Genomic DNA, 25,180 nt, shown 5'->3' on the forward strand with positions numbered 1-25,180 from the left:
AGAATAAAAAAAGCAACTCAACATCTGACAGCTGGGAATGAAAACGTTTTGTCGTAAAGAACCTTGGAAATAAACATTATTAGGAGACAAAATGTTTTTATGTGTGAAATATTTATTGATGTGTGTTTCCCCGTCTCCGTACGCGGTGAGCGTTGGGGATTTCTGGAGGGAAAGGCACGTTCCTCCAGCAGGACTTGGCTGCCCATGTGGACGATGGTGGGGTAACATGGAGGGGTGATTGTGAGGAAAAGCCTCCCAGATCTGAACCTGGGGGGTATTTAGACTTTTGTGCTGGTCGGGAACGGTCCATAACAAGTTCTGAGCCTCTCTGAGCGGAGTACTTTGTACCAGGCCGTATTCGGCCAAACGCTGATCAATGATTTAGTCCTTTTGTAATCAGAGGCGAGCGAACCAGCTGATGGTGAGTTTGACCAGCTGGAGGGGAAGACTGCGAAACAGATGAGAGGTTTTTCTCGATGCCTTTTACTTTGACATGTTTCATCTACTTCCTGTGGCCTTCCTCCGAAGGGTCCCGTGATGTTGCTGTGGAGGTTTTATAGGCTCTTTCCTAGAGTTCCTGTGGAGTTGAAATCATCATCTGTGTCGATGGTGCTGAATGAAATGCCCTGCTGATCATGCAGTGAAACGTAATCGCAGGAACAGGGAGGATTTTGGATAGAAGGAAAGGAAAACACGGGAACGGAAACCTAAAAAGACAAACACGAGCCACAAAACGGAAAGCAGCTCTACAAGCTAAAACCAGCCATATCCCACCTGGAACTGGGAAGAAACTGGAGTCATCCACTCAGAAAGCTATAAATACCCCCCGATGGATCCCAAGGAGGCCATACGGAGGTGGCCCCCAAAGACCATCAACAGGACCATTAACTGGGACGAGGGGTCGTATACCCGTCACACACCTGGGATACCGTCCTCCACAGGACAGCAGGGACGTAATGCTTCGTGGTGTGTGGATCAATACTGAAATACTGATACCAGCTGTTTATGTTTTTGAAATCATTTTTTGTTGAATATGGATATTTGGTCATTGGGTGTAAATATTTAGTTTATCACAGGAACAGGAAAGTGATTTTCATTTGTGTGCAAGGTTCAGGAATTCTAGTTCAGGCCTCAAGGCCTCCTCTCATTCTGAAGACTAAAGCCTGTTCCATCGTCCACCAGAAGCCAGAACTTTCTTCTTCTTCTCCAGGCTCCGAGAAGAAAATGACGTCATTTTGTTCTCGTGGACGTGTTTGAGGACAGTTCTTGACACATCGGGCTGCAGAACTTTTTTCTTGCGGGGCTCCGAGAAGTATCGTGTGATTGGTCGGACATGTGAGGTGGGCGTGGTTAACACAGAGAAAGCAGGAAGCGGAGTTGCTGCTTCCGTGTGTTTGCTGTTGCTGGTAAAACGGATTGTTTTGATAAAACAGCTGATAGAGGTGGTGAGAAAGTACCAACATTTTTACATGTGGCATTAAAACACTCGGACCCATCCGCGTGCACGACTCGCCCTGCCGCAGACGAAGTTGCTCGTTAAATATGAGACTAGAAACTCGGACAGCGGAAACCTCCACCAAGCACAATGTTAAAGAATCCTTTTAAAACATTCCTGGATCCAAACGGTGATCCGGATCACCACCAGAATTTAATCAGTTCTTCATTTTTACATTTCCAACAACTCTTGAAATATTTATAAAAAATCCCTCCATAACCTTTTAAGTTATCTTAAGCAAAAAGACGCCGGGAAAACAACCTCCTCGGCGGAGGTAACAACCGGGTTCATGGCACATAAAGCAGACATCGCCCCCCCCGCAGTGACCCCTCCCCGCTGCAGACCTGCTTCTCGTGTAGTATGTATGGACCTGCCGAACAAGACGGTTTTTCTTGTTCTTGCAGCTTCGAGAACAAGAACTCAGTTCTTGCTTCTCGTGGAGGATGGAACAGGCTTAATGCTGTTTAGTTATGTGGAGTATTAAATATAGTTATGAAATCAGTAAATACCACAATGATCACAATGGCTGAACTGAGGACATGCTGGAGCCGTGGTAGGAACACTTTGAGGGTCTCAATCCAGCTACTATCTGGGTCTGAAGACTTGGAGGAAGTCCAGACAGTTGAAAAGTTCCTGCCACACCAGCCATGGAGAAGATTCACCCAGACTTGCTGGAGAGTGGACATGGTGGGGCTGCTTTAGAAAATACCTCCTGGTCACCTCTCCCTGGAGGTTTTCTGGACAGGCTGGGAGGAGACACTGGGGGATTACTAAGACTCACTGAACAGATTCTTAATCTCTTCTCGTAACAGCTCAGGATCCTCCAGAAGGAGCTGGAGGGTTGCTGGGGAGAGAAGTGTCTAGGTCTTAAATCCATTTCCTTTTTGACCTGACCTTAGTGGAGTTGTAGAAAATGAATGGATGGATGGATGGACGGATGGATGGATGGACAGATGGAAGGGCCGATGGACGGTCGGATGGATGATGGCTGGATGAAAAATGGATAAATGAATGGATGGATGAACAGATGGACGGACAGATGGATGGACGGACAGACGGACGGTTGGATGGATGGATGGATGGACGGACAGACGGACGGATGGATGGATGGATGGATGGATGGATGGACGGACAGACGGACGGATGGATGGATGGACGGACAGACGGACGGTTGGATGGATGGATGGATGGATGGATGGACGGACGGACGGATGGATGGATGGACGGACAGACGGACGGTTGGATGGATGGATGGATGGATGGACGGACAGACGGATGGATGGATGGATGGATGGATGGATGGATGGATGGATGGATGGATGGATGGATGGATGAACAGATGGATGGATGAACAGATGAATGGATGGATGGATGGATGGATGGATGGATGGACGGACGGACGGATGGACGGATGGATGGATGGATGGATGAACAGATGGATGGACAGATGGATGGACGGACAGACGGACGGATGGATGGATGGATGGATGGATGGATGGACAGACAGATGGACGGATGGATGGATGGACGGACAGACGGACAGTTGGATGGATGGATGGATGGATGGATGGATGGACAGACGGACGGATGGATGGATGGACGGACAGACGGACGGTTGGATGGATGGATGGATGGATGGACGGACAGACGGACGGTTGGATGGATGGATGGATGGATGGATGGACGGACAGACGGATGGATGGATGGATGGATGGATGGATGGATGGATGAACAGATGGATGGATGAACAGATGGATGGATGGATGGATGGACGGACGGACGGACGGATGGATGGATGGATGGATGGATGAACAGATGGATGGATGGATGGATGGATGGATGAACAGATGGATGGATGGATGGATGAACAGATGGATGGATGGACGGACGGACGGACGGACCAACAGGACAACAGCAGTATAACAGGATATCATTGGCATTCATGTTGAACAAGGTGTTAAATTAGCAGAATATTTGTTAATGTATGACTAAATGTAAAAAAGAAGAATGTTCTGGACTTCCTGTACAGTTTGTTTACAAATAATTCCATGTTTAGGTGTTTTTGCTTCTTTAAACAGCGGCTTAGGCTGCAGACCACCAGAAGCGGTTTCAGGGTTTTTTTTCGAGGTTTGTCACTGCTTCTTTAGCACGCCTGTGAACCAGTTTTCTTATTTATTGTTCTTTTGTTCCACAGCAACCATGCGAGCTGCGCTGTGGGGCGTCTTCCTCTTCCTCCTCTGCCTCTCTCTGCTCTCTGAGGCCAAACGGCAGGCCGGCCAGGAAAAACGTGAAAAACCTTCGCCGTCCCCCCTTCCAGCGAAGAGACCCAGAAACCGCTCGGTGCTCAGTTCTGGAGAACTGACCACCAAGCAGGGCCACAGCTGTACCTGGCAAACATCTGGTGAGGGTCTGGTGAGCCTGCTGGTGAACTGCAGCACCAAAACCAAAGACGATGAGGAGAGGTGAGGCAACACTGGAGCAGGAAGTAGATCAGAACACAGGCAGACATGTTGTTTCACTGGACAGATTCCTGGTTTGTTTGATCTTTCATCGGCAGATTTTCTAAAGTGAAAGGGATTCAATTGAAAACTGTTTCCTATTTCTACTCTGAAATGAAGAAAAATCCATCCAGCCCTTTCCTATGTGGCTTAATGCAGTTAAGAGTCGAAGCTTAATGAAGAAAAACATGATTTTTAAAGCAATTATTTTTTCATTTTTATTCTGTTTTTACTGTAAGAGAAACATCTCCGTGGTACGTAGAATAAACTTCCATTAGTTTCAGCTCAGTTGACTTTATTCAGACCCTTTCTGGGTTGTAATCATATGTGAATAGCTCATTTTTAATGATTTGTTTTCACATAAGGCCGAACCACCCTCATTGCAGGTCAGTAACAGGAAGTGGTGGTTAAACAGGAAGTGATGGTTAAACAGGAAGTAGTGGTTAAAGAGGAAGTGGTGGTCAAACAGGAAGTGGTGGTTAAAAAGGAAGTGATGGTTAAACAGGAAGTAGTGGTTAAAGAGGAAGTGGTGGTCAAACAGGAAGTAGTGGTTAAACGAGAAGTGGTGGTTAAACGGGAAGTAGTGGTTAAACAGGAAGTGGTGGTCAAACAGGAAGCGGTGGTTAAACGAGAAGTGGTGGATAAACAGGAAGTGGTGGTCAAACAGGAAGTGGTGGTCAAGAGGAAGTGGTGGTTAAATGGGAAGTGGTGGTTAAACAGGAAGTGGTGGTCAAACAGGAAGTGGTGATTAAACGGGAAGTGGTGGTTAAACAGGAAGTGGTGGTCAAACCAGAAGTGGTGGTTAAACAAGAAGTGGTGGTTAAACAGGAATTAGTAGTTAAACAGGAAGTAGTGGTTAAACAGGAAGTGATGGTTAAACAGGAAGTAGTGGTTAAACAGGAATTAGTAGTTAAACAGGAAGTAGTGGTTAAACAGGAAGTGGTGGTTAAACAGGAATTAGTAGTTAAACAGGAAGTAGTGGTTAAACAGGAAGTGATGGTTAAACAGGAAGTGGTGGTTAAACAGGAAGTAGTGGTTAAACAGGAAGTGATGGTTAAACAGGAAGTGGTGGTTAAACAGGAAGTAGTGGTTAAACAGGAAGTAGTGGTTAAACAGGAAGTGATGGTTAAACAGGAAGTGATGGTCAAACAAAAACTGATGGTTTAACAGGAAGTGATGGTTAAACAGGAAGTAGTGGTTAAACAGGAAGTGATGGTTGAACAGGAAGTGGTGGTTAAACAGGAAGTAGTGGTTAAACAGGAAGTAGTGGTTAAACAGGAAGTGATGGTCAAACAAAAACTGATGGTTTAACAGGAAGTGATGGTTAAACAGGAAGTAGTGGTTAAACAGGAAGTGATGGTTAAACAGGAAGTAGTGGTTAAACAGGAAGTGATGGTTAAACAGGAAGTGGCGGCTAAACAGGAAGTGGTGATCAGCTAGCTGATCATAACCAGAGTGTGATCTTAATGTTGGTTACTGGTTGATCCATTGATCAAATCCTGAACTTGAGGTTTCTTCACGGTTCCTTATGAAGTCATATGAATTTGATAAAGGGCAGAAAGGGATGCATGTCATGTGCAGCTTTGGTTGGTATCTGAAGGAGATGACTTACTGGTGTCTCTGTTAGCTGACCACATAGTGGAGATAAATAAAAGATTTAAATAACTGTCTGGATTATGGTTGCTAAGCAACAACAGAAGAGTTGAACTTGAGCGAATATTTTATCTTCATCTTCCAGCAATCTTTCTGGTGAAAATGACGTAGAGTAGGTTTCTTTGACAAATCTTTCTTTCTGCTGCTCGGTATGGAAAAAGTCATGTTTGGTTAAATGTTTTCTCGTGCCGAGGACGTTGGCCCAGAATGAAAACCCAAACCAGGACCGCCCTGCTACTGTGTTTCTATATCCATTGAAGAATTGAACATTGCAATCACTGGATAGTCGTGGATTCTTCGCATATCATGATGTAAACCCAACCTGAAACTGCAGCTTCAACAAATGCGTCCGGGACTTTGAGAGTCAGTCATTTCCTTTTTTTTTTTTTTTTTTTTTGTCTTGTTCAGCATTTAAGCAAGCAGACTGATGTTCTGGATGCTGTGTTCTGCTGAGCAAATTTATTTTGCCAAGGGGAACTTTTGTAGATGTAATGATCCCCTTGTATTTCTTGATTCTTATTTTATTTTTCAATTTGTTTTGGATAATAGCTTGTATTACAGAGTTTATGCTGCTGGACCCGACCGGAAAGGACAGGAAAGGGGCAGAAAGAGAACAGAAAAGAGAACATAAAAAAACAAAAAAAAAACAAAAGAAAGAGATCAATGCATACATGTATATGCACATACATACCCACCTACATATATATGTATATACACTCGCACATACATTATATATATACATATATACATACATACATACATATACACATACATACACATGCATACACACACATGCATACATAAAGATAGATATACATACATACATATACACATACATACACACACATATATATATATATATATATATATATATATATACATATATACACATATACATACTCACATACATACACATACATATACACATACACATACACACACATACACATACACATACACATAAGTACACACACATACCCACCCACACACATAAATATATACACCCACACAAGCCAACTCTAGATTCGTGGAGAACAAAACCGTTGACAATCATGAAGACCAGAAACTAGCAAGTTAAGTCAAAAAGACAGAAAGAGAGGTACCTGCTGTTAGTGAATAAACTTGCTGGATGACTCAGTGACTGTGACACATGCAGAACATTCATGCAGAACATTCAGAGTGGAACGCGTTTAGAGAAGAGTGATCATGCCAATGTGACCCCGCCCGCCTACAGCTAGAGGAAGGCCAGGAGAACCCAGAGACCCGGGTAACCGACAGTCACCCCCAGGTACAGATCCCAACCCCCCCACTCCAGAGCCAGCCATGCATCTGCCCAGGAGGTGGCGAAGGAGGTGCCCAACCAGAGTCCCCCGCAGTCAGGGGGAACAGGCCCCAGCAGGCCCAGGCCGGCAAGGGCCGATCCCGCCGGGCACCGGCCACCTAGGGCAGACAGAGCGCAGGCCCCAGGGCCCCAAGAGCCCGTGAGCAGCCCCCCGCCCCCGCAGGCAGAGGGCACAGCCCACACCGACGGAGGACCAGGATCCCCAGACCGCCACCCAGCGGCAGCCAGGTCGCACCCCAGCGCACCAGCTGCGCCCCCGGGTACAGGACACCACCCCCCCACCACCAAACCATAAACACATATACATGCATCACATATACATGCATACCCCCCCCCCCCCCCCCCCAACACGCACTCCCCTCACACATATACATGCATACCCCCCCCCCCCCAAACACGCACTCCCCTCTCAACCTCCATCCACACAACCCTCTGCAATCCATGCACATCATCCATCACATATACAACCCCACCCCACCTCTACTCACTCACCCATACCAAGTCACACGAACCCCAATCGCCCCCGCCCCCACACACGCTCACCCCCCCCCCCCCCACACACGCTCACACCCCGCCACCCCATCCCTCTACTTCTACCCAACCACACATGCCCCACCAAACACCCCTCCACCACCCATAGCCCCCCTCCAAACTTCACCCTCACTCACACATCCCATTCCGCATATACACCCCTCCCTACACACACACACACACACACACACACACATACCCTCACTCCTCCAACACAGGCACACCCCAATACAACCCACGCGCCAACATACCCCTCCACACACATCTACTCATCCTCACACATCCCTATCCCCTACCCACCTATATCCCCAACCCTAATCCCCCCCCAGCCATCCCACCATCCATCTGTAACCCCATACACCCACTCCCACACATCCTCACCTCACCCCTCCATCATGTCCCATGTGAGATACCTCAGAGGGGGCAGAGGACAGGATGGCCCCGATCAGGGCCCCCATAATTACCGCCCACCACTCCCAGCGTCCCCCCCACCACCCCACAGATGCAGCCGACCCAGCACCCCCCCAGGGCCGGCGACAACCCTCCTACAGCCAGGCCAGCCCAGACTTAGGCCTAATGGACGGCACTCTTCCCCCACCCGTACCCCCCCCAAGTAAAGCCCCGAGAGCAGGGGCATGAGAAGACCCTATCGTCCCTGCCTCCCCCCCGCTTATGACTGATTGTGAAGTATGTATTAGTTGCAATTAAAATTGAGGGAAGTGCCACGCGGTGTTGGGAGAGGGACCACCTAAGCAGCCCCGCCCACCATACACCGCATGCTCTTCCCCCTAATCATGTGAGTCGTCAGTGTTTTGGTGTTTGGTGTCTAAGTGTAATTAAAACTGGGAGGTGAGCCGAGGCTGGGTGCAGCGATCAAAACCACCTTGATGGCCTTTCTCACCACCCAGCGCCACGTGCACACCTCCCAATACCCTGCCTGTGTGTGATGGGGAGCGGGGAGGAAGAGGGGTTGAGGGATTTAAGTCTGGAGGAAAGTGAGCTTTCCTCCAGAAGGTGAGCCGCCCGCAGCACTGGGCATGCCCCCTACTCCCAGGGCCCCCCAAGGACCAGGACAAGCCGGGGACAGCCATCCCCGTAACCAGAGCCTTCGGCGACTCTAACCAGAGAGTCATCACCGACCCAAGAGGGGACCAACCCACCACATGCAGAAGGGGGGCACGAGGACAAAGAGGAGGCGGGGCGGCAGAAGGGGAATCCCAGACCGATTGTCCACCGCCCCCTCACTCACAGAGGAAACCCCCACCTGGGGACATGAAGTCCCCCCTTGTCCACACATCGGCACTTCACACTGTCTCAGCACACACCTACAGCCACACACACACACACTTCCGGACACGTTCAGGTCCACCCAGCCACCCGTTCAGCCCACCCTTAAAACCATCCTCCTGACCCCCACGTCACATCCAAATCTCCCCCACTCCCATCCATCATATCTACACTTATCCACCAACCTACCACACACATGCACCACCCACTCCCCCATACATACACCCCTGCCCCCCCCCCCCCCCACACACACACACACAGCACGCCCCCCCTCCCCCCCACACACACACCTGTATACATGCACCACCGCCACTCCCCACATACACGCATCACCCCACTCCCCTACACACACGGCACTACCCCCCCCACAGACACCACGACACCCCCCCCACACACGCATCATCACACTTCCCCACCCACACACATCCACATACCTATGTACCGCCACCAGTCCTCAACGCACACCCCCTACACACATCCCTCCATACACACTCACATCCCATCCACACTATCAAACACCCCCCACTCAACAAGTCCCAGGGTCGCAACCAGGCACCAGAGCACGTACCTGCCCGCCGCCGCAGCGGCAGGTCCAGGTCAGCCCAGCCCCCCCCCCCACCCCCCCCCCACCCCCAAGAGACAGGGGACAACCCCGGGCACCGGAGCCCGGGACCCCGCCCAGCCCACCCCACGGCGGCACAGGCGCCCGTTACGGAGTCACGCCCGCCAACCCATCCCCCGCCAGCGACCTCGCCCCGCCGCTGCGCGGCAACTCCAGCCGCTGGCCCATCCAGGTCCACAGTAGGGCTAGAAACCTAGCCACTCCAGCAATGGAGCAGTCAAAATCCCCCCCCCAGGAGCCCACCACAGACCCACAGCCCCCAGAGAACCCCAACCGGCCACCAACCCCGAGCGCAATAAGGTCACATTCTCCCCCCATACTAAGTGATGGAGCTGATCACAGGGGACCAGAGGGAATAAAGTTCAGCTGACTGATCTCTTGAGGAGGCAGACATCATCTCGACACTGATGTGATCTAATAAGAGATTTCTGAACTGCTGGATACACAGACTTTGTTTGCTTTTCCAGTTTAGAAGGATAGTTTTCTTTGCGATACATAAACTGGTGAGGATTAAGTTTGCAGAATTAAATTCTATGTTAATTTCACCCAAGTAACCCAGTAGGCCCAGTTTGGGGTTTGTAGGGATGTTACATTTGAAGCAATTTGACAGATCTTTACATACCTGAAACCAGAATTCCTGGACAGGTGGGCAAGACCACAAAGCATGGTAGTAGCTGTCAATTGTGTTGCCAGTGCAGTGTGGACAGATGTTTGATTGTGACAGACCCATCCTGAACATCCTGTGTCCTGTATAATGAGTTCTATGCAGAATTTTAAATTGTATTAGTTGCATGTTTGAATTCTTAGTCATTGTAAATGTATTTGAACAGATTTGTGACCATTCATTTTGGTCAAAGTTACTGGATAAGTCTGCTTCCCATTTAGAAGTTGGGAGACATATGGAATCGTCTAGCTTTGATAGTAATCTATATATTTTGGATAACAGTTTCGGGGCATTGAGATTTAAGAATTCTGCAGCCCTGATAGGTAGCTGCAAGTTTAATTGATCAGGGGTGTATTTCTTACCTATAATAGATTTAAGTTGGTGGTATTCTAAGAATTTTGTGCTGCTGATTTCATATCGTGAAGTAATTGTATCAAAAGGGAGAAAGTTCCCATTTTCTATTAAATGTTCTAACTGTTTTATTCCTTTATTCTTCCACTGAGGGAAGTTTATCGTTTTCCGGTTTTGCTGGATGTCGGGATTGTTCCAAATAGGTGTAAGTTTGCATGGAATAAGCAAGGACTTGGTTAGTTTAAGAAATTCCCACCAGGCCATTAGTGAGGAGCTGATATTAATGCTTTTAAAGCATTTTTGGCGTTTGACAGCTGTGCTGATAAATGGCAGGTCTGAAATTGCCATGTCCTCACACATAGCTTCTTCTATATTAAGCCATGGTTCATCTAGATAGCTAGGTTTAAGCCATTTAGAGATGTATTGTAGTCTATTGCTTATAAAGTAATTTTGGAAATTAGGCAAGTCTAAGCCACCGCTATCTTTAGTCTTCTGGAGTGTTTTTAGACTAATCCGTGGTGGTTTGTCTTTCCAGAGAAATCTAGTAACATTAGAGTCCAGCGATTTAAACCAGGTGGAGGGAGGTTTAATGGGGATCATTGAAAACAGATAATTGATTTTAGGTAGAATCATCATTTTTACAGTGGCAACTCTTCCCATTAGTGATATGGGTAAAGATTTCCACCGTGTGAGATCGTCCTCAACTGTTTTTAGTAGGGGGACATAATTTAGCTTTATAAGGTCTGACAGTCTGGGTGAGATGTTTATTCCCAAGTATCTAATATCTCCTGACTGTAAAGCAGTGTCAGGAGTATTATGGAAGGAACAGTTGATGGGTAGAACGGTGGTTTTAGACCAATTAATGGAATATTCAGAAATTGATGAGAATTTATTGATGAGTGCGATTGTCTGACAGATGGATGATTGTGAATTTTGAAGGAAAAGTAATACATCATCAGCATAAAGACTGGTCTTATGCTCCATATTTCTACAGTTAATGCCTTTAATGTCTTTGTTTTGTCTAATGCTAGCTGCTAAGGGTTCAATAAAGATTGCAAAAAGTGAGGGGGAGAGTGGACAGCCTTGTCTGGTGCCTCTCTGCAATCTGAAGCTGTGAGAAGTTTGATCATTTGTCCTGACGCATGCATTTGGATTGCTATACAGTATTTTTATCCAGTCGATAAACGATGAGCCAAACCCGAATTTTCTTAATGTTGCAAATAAGAATTTCCAGTTCACCCTGTCAAATGCTTTTTCAGCATCTAGAGAGATTATTGTAGTTTCCAGGTTATGTATGGTGGCATAATCAATTAGATTTATTAGTCTGCGCGTATTAGTGGTGGAATGTCGTCCCTTGATAAATACTGTTTGATCAGGATGTATGATAAGTGGAGTTATTTTTTCTAGTCTTGTAGCAAGCACTTTACTGATTATTTTAAGATCTACGTTCATTAGTGATATTGGACGATAACTAGATGGGAGTTTGGGGTCTTTTCCTGGTTTTAGTATTACTGTAATACTAGCCAAATTCATGTTTTGAGATATTCGACCTTTTTCCTTAATTTCTGAAGCCATTTTATAAAAAGTGGGTGCTAGTGTAGACCAAAATTCTTTATAATATTCAACTGGAAAACCGTCTGGTCCTGGAGCTTTATTGCTGGGCATGTGTTTTAAAGCTTCATGTAGTTCCCCTACTGAAATGGGTGCGTCCAAAACCATTTCCTGATCCTGTTGTAACTTTGGAAGATTGAGGTAGCTGAGAAATTCCTCAATGCTGTTGTCTGATGGATCTGTTTCTGAGGAATATAATGTTTTATAGAAATCCCTAAATGTGTCATTTATTCCATCAAGATCATGGAGGATATTTCCTCTTGAATCTTTAACAGAGGAGATGGTTGTTTTCTCCTTGTTTGCTTTTAATTGATTTGCGAGAAATCTTCCAGATTTGTTGCTATGTTCAAAATTCTCTAAGCGAAGTCTTTGTAGCAAAAACTGGGTTTTTTGGTTAATTATTTCATTCAGCTGTAGTTTAGCCTTTCTTATGTGATTCAGCACTTGCTCTTCTGGAGAAGCCTTGTAGGCATCTTCTAGTGATTTTATTTTAAGCTCTAGTTCAGATATTTTTGAACTCTCCTTCTTTTTCTTATGTGATGAAAATGAAATTATTTTCCCTCTCATTACTGCTTTTCCTGCCTCCCAAAGAACACAAGCTGATGTTCCTGGTATGTCATTGTTTTCTATATACAAAGACCACTCCCGTTTGAAGTAACTGATAAAATCAGGATCTTTAAGTAATGATGTATTAAGTCTCCATTTGCTATAAGATGGTTTAGTTTTCTTATTCATTAGGGTAAATGATACTGGTGCGTGATCACTGATAGTGATGGAATGGATTTTAGTTTCTGAGATACTGTTCATCATAGAGCTGTTAGTGAGGAAGTAGTCTATTCTGGAGTATGAGTGGTGGACAGATGAAAAGTAAGTGTACTCTCTAGCAGTGAGGTGTTGTGAGCGCCAGACATCACAAAGACCAAAATCCTCCATATATTGTTTAACAACTCTTGCTGACTGCCAGACCCTGTGTTTCCCTGCTCCGCCCCCCTTGTCCATCCCAGAGTTTAAGGTCATGTTGAGGTCGCCCCCAATGATAAGTGTATTATCAAGGTGATCATATAGTAAGGAGAAGAAGGAATGAAAAAAGGAGGGGTCATCAGTGTTTGGGCCATAAATATTTGCAATGCATAACTTCATGTTTAGGATAGAGTCAGTCATTTCCTTCATCACTTGTCCAATCAAGGGTCGCAGGGAGCTGGAGCCTATCCCAGCAATCATTGGGTGAGAGGCAGGTACACCTGGAAAGGTTGCCAGTCCATTGAAGGGCCACTTTGAGACAGATGAGCTTTAATAAAGATAAAACTTCTTCCTGTTTTGTGTGCAAGTTTACCGTTTTTATTGCTTCTTTCATCGTTTTTTATTTGTAAGTCCGAAACTTCCATCTAAGTGAGTGACAATCAGACGTAAATGTCTTCGTCTTGTTTCCTTGGTGGTGGACACATTTTCCTATTGGATTTCATGGGAAAGTGTGTCCAAACTTTTGACTGGTAGTGTACAAGCTTCTCTGGCAGAGATGATGTTATGTTCAAATTTTCCTCTCATCATCGTCAAAAATTCCTCTTTGTAGAACCTTTTATTAAGCAATATTCTCACAATGTTTGGTGTGGATCCCCCCTGTTGAGGTCATGCTACAGCAACTCAGTCAAGCTGAGGTCAGGACTGACTGGACCACTCCAGAAGGTGGACTTTCTTCTGCTGGAACCATCCTGCTCTGTTTCTGTTGCATCATCAGGCTTCTGTTGCGCTCTGGTTGGTGAACAGATGGTCAGAAGTGTCCGTAAACATGGGAATTGATTTTTCCATTGATGGCAACAACCCGTCCAGGCTTGGAGGCAGTAAAGCAGCCCCAAACCACATCGTCAACCCCCCCTACCATATCTCACAGTTGGGATGCTGCGCCTTTTTCTCTTCACACACAGTGTTGTGTGTTTGTTCCATAAAACTCCATTTTCTCCAGTCGTGCTGCGGAACATCCAGGTGCTGCTCCTCAGACTTCAGGCGTGCTTCCTCCATGGTGTCCTCCCACAAACTCGGCTCTTGTTTCATGTTTAACTTGGAGATTTGTCAATGAAAATGTCAGTGTTTGACAGATATTTCTTCAAGCCTCGCTGCCAGTCCAGGATTTATCTGAACGCACTCTGAGCGTTCTGCAATGTGTTCTTGCAGTCATCTTTGCAGAACGACCGTGTGTAGGGACAGCAGCAACAGTCCTGAACACGTGAGCATCCAGATTGTTTCGTAACCCCTCCCAGCCTCATGCAAGTCATCAAATCTTTATCATCAGTCTTCTGAGAGTGTGAGGCGGTTCATACATGAAACAATGAGAGCAACAAACTCAAAACTGGTGTGTGCTTTATGGGGCAGAGCAGCTTCAACCAACACCTCCAACCTAATGAAACCAGTCAGACTCCAGCGTGGCAGACTCACTCCAGTCAGGCCCTTTGAAAGGCTAGGTGTTATCATACGTCTTCCACCCTGGTGTCTTGCTGTGACTTAGATGAAGAACAGAAACTTTTTATGTCCACTTTATGCAGAAACCAAGTGAACCAGACAGGTCCAAATACTTTGTCTTGTAACTGTGGAGTCTGTGGCTGCGACCAAACCCGTCTCTCCGATGTGAAGCTGTAAAAGTCACATGACTGAACAGAAGCAGGTCTTCATGCTGTTGTGTCTTCCACCGTTCAGGTACTGGTGTCGGTATGCTGGGAAACCGGACCTCTGCCAGTCGTATGGGGTGAAGTCCAGCCAGTACTGGAAGCAGCTGGTGGGAAAGCTGAAGAAAAGAGAGAACGCCTGCGAGGGAGAGAAAGTCCTGAAGGCTAAAACGTGTAAGAAAGCTCCCGCCGAGGCCCACATGAAGCTGGCCGAGCGCAGCGCAGACGACAAGAAGGGGGAAAAGGAAGGAGGGAAGAAGAAAGCAGCCGCTGGGAAGAGCTCTGACGCCGCCAAGGTGGAGAAGAGAAAGAAGAAGGAGAGAGAAGAGGAGGATGAGCAGGAGAGGAAGAAGAGGGAGGAGAGGACTGGCTTTGATGATGACGATGATGAGGGTTTAGTGAACGACATGGAGCCGGTGCAGAGCTACTGCAGCGAGGGATGGCACTCCGTCTGCTCCTTCTTCCTCAAGTTTTTCGAGGGCTGAAGAGAAAATGGAAGAAACGAGAAGATGTTTGTTTCTTTAACCTGATGAGAATCATCAGTTAGACGTTAGAAATAACAACCGCCTGCAACCTGAACAAAGCCCAGCTTCTGGCAACGTTAGCCTCTTCTAGACTCACAGTTCACTAAAACTGCTTCACAAATGTCTAATCAACTGTAAATAGCAGCTTTAATCTGCTTTAGCGGCTAAATCCCATTAAACTGGAGCCGTTGTGGTTATTTATCATAAATAAAGACTGAAATCCATGTTTTGGTGGAAAAAAATCAGTTAATGTGACTAATCATGTCTTTCTTGTGATTTTTGTGATGTGAAACTAAAACTTTTTGCATAAAAAATAGTCTGCTAATAGATTTAATTTCCTAATGTTTGTATTGTTGCATTTAGACATGCAAAACAACGAGTGTTCACACTGACCACAATAAATTCCTGAAAATGTCATCCTTTTATTGGCCTTGTTTTTTTTTTTCATGCTTTCAGCAGTTTATATCTGTTCTGAGTCAAGATGTTCACAGATTCTTTATTAACTGTGAAGCCAGTGGAAGTAGAGCAGGAAAGCAGGACATCGTCTGTCCCCATGAGAAGACGGAATAAACTGCAAAAAGACCAACAGAACGCAGCAGGTATCTGCTTGGTTAAAACAGATTAAACTGTGGGTAGAAACGACCCAACCCATGAAGAATGTTAAGATAAGTCCCTATTTTCAAATGTAATGTCTTTATGTATGTTTTTAACTAAATGTAAAATAAAAAAGTGGCAAATTTTTTGGGACATTTATTAATTAATACTATGTGATATGTCAAACTTTTACAGTGTAATCAGATTTCCGGTGTCCGCTCAGGGTCAGGAGACAAAAAACTAGAATGTCTTCCACAGGAAGTTTGTACCATGAAGCGATGTCAAATGTCTCAGAAACTGGATAGATCTCATATGTCATGTTGGGTTCTTAGAGGTTAAAACTGAAACTAATCAAAACTAAAACTAAACCGTTATTATTATTATTATTATTATTATTATTATTAGCATTATTATTATTATTATTATTATTATTATTATTATTATTATTATTATTATTATTATTATATTCCCATCAGTACACCTTCCCCCAGACAGTCACCCGGCATGGGCCAGCCCCAGCCAACGAGACATCCCATCACCAGACCAACCTGAAAAATGGGAGAAAGATGCAGGGTGGACGATATCAGAGGAGGGAAATATTGATGAGCAGAACAATTGCATGGAGAGAAAATGGCTGGAAAAACATGTAAAGCAGAAACATCAGGACAGCATTGGAGAGCCTGCCCTGCTCTTCTGCTTTACCTTACTGGCAGAACATCAGGAAACACACAGAGAAAGCTTAAAAAGAATTTAAACAATTTCCACATTAAGTTTTGTTTTTGATTTAAAGAAATCAAGAAATAGCTAATTCAGGGGGAAAAAAGTAAATAATTGGCCACTAAAGAAGCCATCGTCATGTCCACAGCTGGCGGAACAGCTGGATGAGGTCATCATGAGTACTAGAGATTTTTATATTTATTTGGATCATACTACAAATGATGATATCAGAACGGATATCAAGATAATTCAGAGCAAGTATCGTTGGACACAGATACAGGACCAATAAGATACAATACAGGAACAGATTCTGATACAATACCAGTACCAACACGATACTGGTACGATACAATACAACATGATACTGACACAATATGATACAAATACCAACACGCTACAATACAGACATGCTATCATACGCTATGATACAACTGGATACTAGACCATACTTTACCATATGGTATGATATGATACGATACGATAGTCTGCATAATGGAACAGATACCAATCCGATACCAATACTGATATGATTCAATACAGATACCTTACAATAAAATATGGGATGGATACCGATATGATACCAATACTGAAATCAACACGATTCTGATGCTTTGCTTGAAACTTCATCATTTATCATCTTGCCTTTAATTATTTATAATGATTGCGATCATAATAAAACACAAATATTTTTGTCCAATAAAACATCTTCATGGACAAACTGAAGGCAGAACAAAATTAAATAACTCAGTTTTTCCATTTGATCACTTAATTGTTTGGGATGAATGGCGTGTAAATTGTTTTTGATCAGATCTGTCAAACTTTCTGTGTGTCATGATGTGGTGTTTTGTGTTTCTCCTTAGTTCTGGTTTCCTCTTTGGTTTGTAGTTTTCCTTGTTTAGTTCTCTGGTGTCTAGGTTCCGTGTTCATTAGTTTCACCTGTGTTCCGTTAGTTCCTCTGTGTCACCTCTGTCTCGTTTGGTTCAGTGTATTTATAGTCCTCACTTGTTGGTTTTCTTTGCTGGATCATTGTTGTTTTAGTCCCCTGAGTTTCTTTGGTTGGAATAAATCTGTCTTGAATCTGCATCCCTGTTGCTCATCTCTGCCTTTGGGTCCACGTCCCCACCACCCGTCCTGACACTGTGTGGCGTTAGTGTGTTCTCCTGGGACACAATGTTAGGTTGCTGGTCCCGTGATGGACTGGTGGTCTGTATGGGTGACCTGTCCGAGTGACTTGTCCGGGTGTGTTCTGCGCTTTGCTGGGATGGACTCCAGCTCCCTGCAGGACCTGCACTGGACTGAGCATTAACATGTTTTTAACTGAGGCAGAGTTTTAATTGGACACTGTAGTCACATGACAGAGCGATTTCGCTGATCGGGATCAGAGTAAAACTGTTGTAGAACCGTTCCAAAGGAGCTCCGGGATTCTGGACCCAATGGACAATGGCTGGTTACCATAACAACCCAAAAGCTGGAATGCCTGTGCATTGGATCTATGGTTGTTTGGCAGGAACCACAAGGTGGCCTGCAATTTGTATGATCCTGCGCACACACACACACACACACACACACCTAGGTTTAGCTAGCTTAGCCGACCTGATGACGCAGCTTCATGTGCAGTTTGGTGATTCCAGCTCCTCCCTTGTCTCCCAGTCTAACCTGTTATTTTACTATGTTTTATTCCTCTGGCTGTGTTCGCCTTGCTTCATAGTTCACCTCTCTCATGAAAAGCAGCAGAAATTAGTTTACTAAATGCTCTGGGTTTCATTCCAAACAGCAGCATCGTGACTCCAGCATTGCCAGCGACTGAGGCGGCCGGCAGCATGCTCTTTACGTCATCTGCATACCAATCACAGCCCTTTTCTCTCCTCGTTTATTCATCTTCTTCCTTTCATTTATCACGTGTGTCCTTGAGACGACTATGTTGAGGTATAGAACTACAACATGTAGAGTGCATCGTCTGAGGAAGGTCAGGTTCACGTCATCAGAAAATAAACATGTTTGTACAAAGAGAGAAAATCTATGGGGTCAAGTCGCAGCAGCAGAAGAAGAAAAGTAATCAGGGTTCGAGCACCTCTCGGTTCTTACAGACTGATCGCATTCAGGACTCAAACACCCACATCATAATCACCTCCAGCACTTCACATCGCTACGGCGGCCTGATTGTCCTCTAGGACACTCATGCTCGCAGGAGGGAGCGGCTTGGGTCAGACCCTCCATAGAGTGGAACAGTAAGACCCCCCATGTTGGACGCTGGCTGTCTGCCGATGAGGACTCAGGCTCAGCAAGGGTCTGGCAGCCTTCTTCATCAGCTTTTATTCCCCACTTTTCTCTTATCGTCTTCATTTCTCCTCTCCCATGCGGGGGTGCATACCTGTCAAACACAAGCAGGAGTCCATGAAGTCACATGACCTGATGCCAGGATGCAGATTTCTTATTCTTCCTTTAACTCTTAAACCTCCAGCAGATCTCTCCGAGGTCTACCATCAGGAATGGCAGTGTGGAACTCTGTGATGGTCATGTGACCCTCCACAGAGAAAATATTACAGGTACTTTTATTATAATGTTATGTTACTTTCAGTTTCACTAGATTCATACTGGGGCCAGATCGGGTCCTCCATCGAGGCAGATCAGATCCTCCATCGAGGCAGATCAGGTCCTCCATCGAGGCAGATCAGGTCCTCCATCGAGGCAGATCAGGTCCTCCATCGAGGCAGATCAGATCCTCCATCGAGGCAGATCAGGTCCTCCATCGAGGCAGATCAGGTCCTCCATCGAGGCAGATCAGGTCCTCCATCGAGGCAGATCAGGTCCTCCATCGAGGCAGATCAGGTCCTCCATCGAGGCAGATCAGGTCCTCCATCGAGGCAGATCAGATCCTCCATCGAGGCAGATCAGGTCCTCCATCGAGGCAGATCAGGTCCTCCATCGAGGCAGATCAGATCCTCCATCGAGGCAGATCAGATCCTCCATCGAGGCAGATCAGGTCCTCCATCGAGGCAGATCAGATCCTCCATCGAGGCAGATCAGGTCCTCCATCGAGGCAGATCAGGTCCTCCATCGAGGCAGATCAGGTCCTCCATCGAGGCAGATCAGGTCCTCCATCGAGGCAGATCAGGTCCTCCATCGAGGCAGATCAGGTCCTCCATCGAGGCAGATCAGATCCTCCATCGAGGCAGATCAGGTCCTCCATCGAGGCAGATCAGGTCCTCCATCGAGGCAGATCAGGTCCTCCATCGAGGCAGATCAGATCCTCCATCGAGGCAGATCAGGTCCTCCATCGAGGCAGATCAGATCCTCCATCGAGGCAGATCAGGTCCTCCATCGAGGCAGATCAGGTCCTCCATCGAGGCAGATCAGGTCCTCCATCGAGGCAGATCAGGTCCTCCATCGAGGCAGATCAGGTCCTCCATCGAGGCAGATCAGATCCTCCATCGAGGCAGATCAGGTCCTCCATCGAGGCAGATCAGGTCCTCCATCGAGGCAGATCAGGTCCTCCATCGAGGCAGATCAGATCCTCCATCGAGGCAGATCAGGTCCTCCATCGAGGCAGATCAGGTCCTCCATCGAGGCAGATCAGGTCCTCCATCGAGGCAGATCAGGTCCTCCATCGAGGCAGATCAGGTCCTCCATCGAGGCAGATCAGGTCCTCCATCGAGGCAGATCAGATCCTCCATCGAGGCAGATCAGGTCCTCCATCGAGGCAGATCAGGTCCTCCATCGAGGCAGATCAGGTCCTCCATCGAGGCAGATCAGGTCCTCCATCGAGGCAGATCAGGTCCTCCATCGAGGCAGATCAGGTCCTCCATCGAGGCAGATCAGGTCCTCCATCGAGGCAGATCAGGTCCTCCATCGAGGCAGATCAGGTCCTCCGCTGGGCCCTCTGTTTGGTCAGATCGGGTCCTCCTTTAGGGAGGATTTGGCCTATAGCAGCCAGATTTTAGAGGGGTTGATGATGCCAGTAACTGAAATCTTGTTAAATATATTTCATCAAATAAATAAACATTGATTATAATAACTAATTACTCTGTTTTCCAGGACTTGAGGCAAAATGAGAGATGTCTTGCTTCCTCCTTCTGGTGGACAATGTTTATGCAAAGGTTATTTATCTGTTGTGTTGATGTTTTCTAGATAATCTTCTTTAAGGGGTTAAAACTCATTGGAGGGTAAATGTGACATACTGAAGCTTTAGACGTGTTTTTCACAATGTAAACAGATAATCACTATCAGACAGTTTGCTGTTGCTTCTGAAGGTCTGGTGGAGAAAAAGCAGTGCTGTCGTGTGATTGGTTAAAATGAAGCTGGTCCTGAAGCTCCTGGTTGTATCCTCCAGCCAGCAGATCTCTGCTGCCCCCACCTGGGTGGTTTCGGTAACTTCAAAGTCCAGCTTTGTTTTTCACTGAGGATCATGAAGAGGACAATGTCCCTGCTCTAAGTCTCATCTTCATCATCCTCACCCAGTTTGCTTTAAAAAAATACAAATAAATCCAAGAAGTGGATGAAAGATAGATGCAGTCCGGTTTCCATGACGATCTGGTAGCATCCTGTTTTGTTTTGGGTTTTTTTTGTCTTTTCCAACATTTAAGCAGGCCGAATGATTTTCTGGATGCTGTGTTCTGATGGGCAAACTTACTTTCCCAAGGGAAGCATCATAGACATAATGCTCCCTTTGATATTCTGGATTCTTACTTTATTTTTCTATTTATTTTACATGATGGTTTGTATCACAAAGTATGTATTTCTGGACCGGAAGAAGAAGAGAAAACAGAAAAACACCTCGTAGAGAGAAAAAGAGAGAGAGAAAGAGAAGAACCTACATACATTTGCATGTACATAAGCACACAAACACACCCGCCTATATATACACACATCCATACACCTATACACACTGGAGTCATGTTCCCCCTGTGGGAGGACGAAGCCATCAAAAATCAGGAGAACCTAGGAATTAAATCAGACCCACAGAAAGACACATGCAGAACACACAGAGTGGAACGTGTTCAGAGAAGAGTGATCATGCCAATGTGGCTCCGCCCACACGCAGGCAACGGGAAGGCCCGGACAACCCCCAGACCCCGGGCAGCTGGTGGCTGTCCCCAAGCACAGACCCCAACCACCCTGCTCCGGAGCCAGCCATGCATCCAGCCAGGAGGTGGAGGGGGGGGGGGGGGGGGGGGGGCAGCTAGAGCCCCCCTCGGTCCTGCTGGGCCTGGACTGGCAAAGCCCGGCTCTGCTGAGTACCGGCCACCCAGGGCAGACAGGGCACGGGCCCCAGGGCCCCAAGAGACCAAAGGCAACCCCCCACCCCGCAGGCAGAGGGTACAGCCCACGCCAGGACACCCAGACCGCCACCGAGCGGCAACCAGGCCACACCCCAGTGCACCGGCCGTGCTCCCTGGGCACCAAGACCCCCCCTTCCCTCCAACCACACACACACACACACACACACACACAGATGAACACACGCTTATACATGTGTGCACACACACCCACACTCCCTACACACACCCTATCTATCCCGTCACCCCATCATGCACTCCCCTGCCCTTCTACCCCCCCACCCCACCTACTCAGCCATACACACATATACACACCCTATAACATCCCTCCTGACACACTCCACCTCGACACACCCTCACACTCCCCATCACACCCCCCCACTCAGGCCTCATTCACACACTCCTCTGCTTTACACACATCCCACCCCAGCTCCCCTTGTACCCTGCCCCCTATACATGCCCACACCTCCCACCCCATCCCTCCATCTCTATACACCCACACATGCCCCATCACATACTCCACTCTACACACGTACACACCCAATAGCCCCCCTTTCATCCGGCCTCACACTCCTGTATAAACAAGCACACTCCATCAAACACACACCCATCACATCGTGCCCCCTTCCCATACCCCATATCTCCTTCCCAACATGCCCAGTGTGAGACACCCTAGGGGGGGGTCTGACCAAGGCCCCCATGACCACCGCCCACCACCCACAGTGAGCCCCACCCCCCACAGGTGCAGCCGACCCAGAACCCCCCCAGAGCCAGCAGCACTCTCCTCCAGCCAAGCCAGCTGAGGCCCAGTTCTACCGGACAGCACCCCCCACCAGAATCCCCCCGGCAAAGCCCTGGTAATAGGGGCGTGGGAGGACCCCATCGCCCCTGCCTCCTCCCCCCCTTATGAATGATTGTGAAGTGTCTGTTAATGGTCCCGCCCCCCAAAGCTTGTCCATGAGTTGTCAGTGTTTTTGTGTTGTGATGTCTAAATGGGATTAAAACTGGCAGGTGAGCCGATACCGGGTGCAGCGATCAAGACCACCTTGATGGCCTTTCTGGTAGCATCCTTTAAAAGAAGGGATGTTTTAGTTTCCAGAGGAGTCCATGTTTATTCCTGCTGAGATTTCCTGCCAGTTGTCTGATTGTTGTTATGAAGCTGCAGTGTTTTCTTCTTTCCACTTCAGTCCTCCGTGGAGACTGATGAAGAGCGAAGAGGAGGGAAACAGGGCGCGACCATGCTGCTGTCTTGGGGCGTGTAATCTGAGTCTATCAGCCACCAGTCTGGAGACACTACACGTCGAAGCAGCTGGAACATGGACTCACCTGTCCACTTTCTTCTGTCTCTCTGAGATGGTTCAGGTTATGGTTCTGGATGCAGCAGTGGATTGTGGTCCTGATGGTCCCAACCATCAAGCCGTGGTTTCTGTCCTTTCCACACTGAGACTCCTGAACATCCAACATTCTGCTCTGTAAATGCTGAAAGAACAAACTGCAAACTTTAACTTATTGATGATTCTCTGATGGAGTTTGGACCACCAGATGACCCGGTCACCTCCCATCTTGGTTGAAAACGCTACGGCTGCATCCACCCTGGTTCCATTTGGTCCATTGCCACAAATCATCTGGTCCGTTTGGAGCACTGGTGTCAAACTCCAGTCCTCGAGGTCTGGTATCCCGCAGGTTTTAGCTCCAACACACCTGACCAAAATTCTGAAATAGGTTGACAAGAAGCTGCTGGATCCATTTGATTTGAATCAGGTGTGTTGGTAGAAGGAAACTACAAAAAGCTGCCGGATACCAGGCCTCGAGGACTGGAGTTTGATGCCCATGGTGGAGCATTGGACACAAACCAAACCAAAGGAAGGGGTTCCCCGCTAGTCCAACTCCTGGTGAGGTTGCACTTTAAGCCTTTGGTTGATTCTACTTTTATACCTAATCCTGACACCCTCGCCTGTCACCAGGTCATCTGCTAGTTGGAGAATCTTCCTGAAACGTGTGGATTTAACTTTTATACTCAGTTTTGACTCTCTCAACATGATTCTGGCAAATCTTCGAGAACCAATTTAGAAACTGCTTTTATACTTAATTCTGACACCCTCACCGGTCATCAGCTTGTTGGAGAGTCTTCCAGGATTTAGTTGTTAGCATCCTTGTTAGCAGATTTTCTAGAAACTCTTGCAAAAAAGTCTATTTTTGCCTTAAATTATGAATTTGTTGATATTCTATGAATGTAAGATGATAAAAATAATTTATTTCTTATCTGCATCTGTTAAATAAAGAACATGATTAAATACAAATGTTAAATTTCATATTTCTTGTTGTATTTTTTAAATTCAGACTTATAAATAAAGATAAAAAGAGATTATTTTCCTTCAGTCTCAGAGTTTTCTTTTGTACATGTAAATCCAGAGCAGCTTAATGCTGTTTGGTGACACTTTTATTGCGCAGTACTTTAGGATAAAATTAATTCTTCAGTCATAAACTGATTTTAACTTGAGCAGGTTTGACCAGCAGAGGTCAGTGTTGGACCACATTAGTAATTAAATACTAAACCAGCAGAGTGAAAGAAGAAAACATAAAGGGAGAAATGACTGAAATCAAACTGGTAACTTCGTGCAGTATTAAACTGATAATGTTTTCTCCTATCAGACGTGACGTTCAGATTCTCCTGATCTGAGCTTTTGGATGAAATCCTGAGCGCTGTTTCCTCCTGTTTGATCAGCTGATTCCTCTCTGATTGACCTGCAACTGCTTCCACATCTTGCATCACAACCTGCTTTCTTCATGCAGACGTTGTGACATGAAGCAGATGACTTTTACTGGCCTCGTTCTCACCGACTCCTCCTAAACCAGCTTCACAGGCCCACCTGCTCACTCCTCACAATGTCAGCCGCAATTACACAACGTGTCGGAAATATTCACAACACAGATCTGACATATCGGTGTCCTCTGGATTTACATATCTACTGTATGGCCTCAGTGCAGGGTGTGGAGCATTCCTCTGCTTCGACAAAGACGTCATGAGTCAGAAGAAATCACATCCTGCATCATCAGCTGCGGTGTGAAAATTCCTGTCCCAACCTGCTGCATACTTCCTGCAGAGCATCTGTTCACACAGAGCAGAGCGTTGGAGGAGAAGATGTCCTGATGAAATGTTACCAACCAGGAGCTTGTTCTCACCAGATGAAGAAAAATAAAGATCATTTCTGCACTGTCATCCAACCTGTCTGTGAACATGTCAGCGTGCAGATCTCTGAGAAGAACACACCCAGATGATGCGGCCGAATCGGATCGGGAAACACTCCCATTTGGATTCCCAGTAAAGATCCTCTCACTTCTACACAGTTTCTTTGTC

General features: G+C 46.5%; 1 protein-coding gene across 1 annotated transcript; it reads left to right on the forward strand.

Annotated features, from left to right (window-relative positions):
• Nucleotides 1-3,694: 3,694 nt before the first annotated feature.
• fgfbp3 (fibroblast growth factor binding protein 3) lies at nt 3,695-15,196 on the forward strand (the record flags this gene model as incomplete). Its single annotated transcript, XM_079249332.1, has 2 exons — nt 3,695-3,957; nt 14,743-15,196. The coding sequence occupies 2 exons, from the start codon at nt 3,695-3,697 to the stop codon at nt 15,194-15,196; spliced, it is 717 nt and encodes a 238-aa protein (XP_079105458.1).
• Between the last annotated feature and the right edge of the window lie 9,984 nt (nt 15,197-25,180).

The sequence above is a fragment of the Telmatherina bonti genome (assembly GCF_933228915.1).
Source record: "Telmatherina bonti genome assembly, chromosome: 11".
Classification (NCBI taxonomy): domain Eukaryota; kingdom Metazoa; phylum Chordata; class Actinopteri; order Atheriniformes; family Telmatherinidae; genus Telmatherina; species Telmatherina bonti.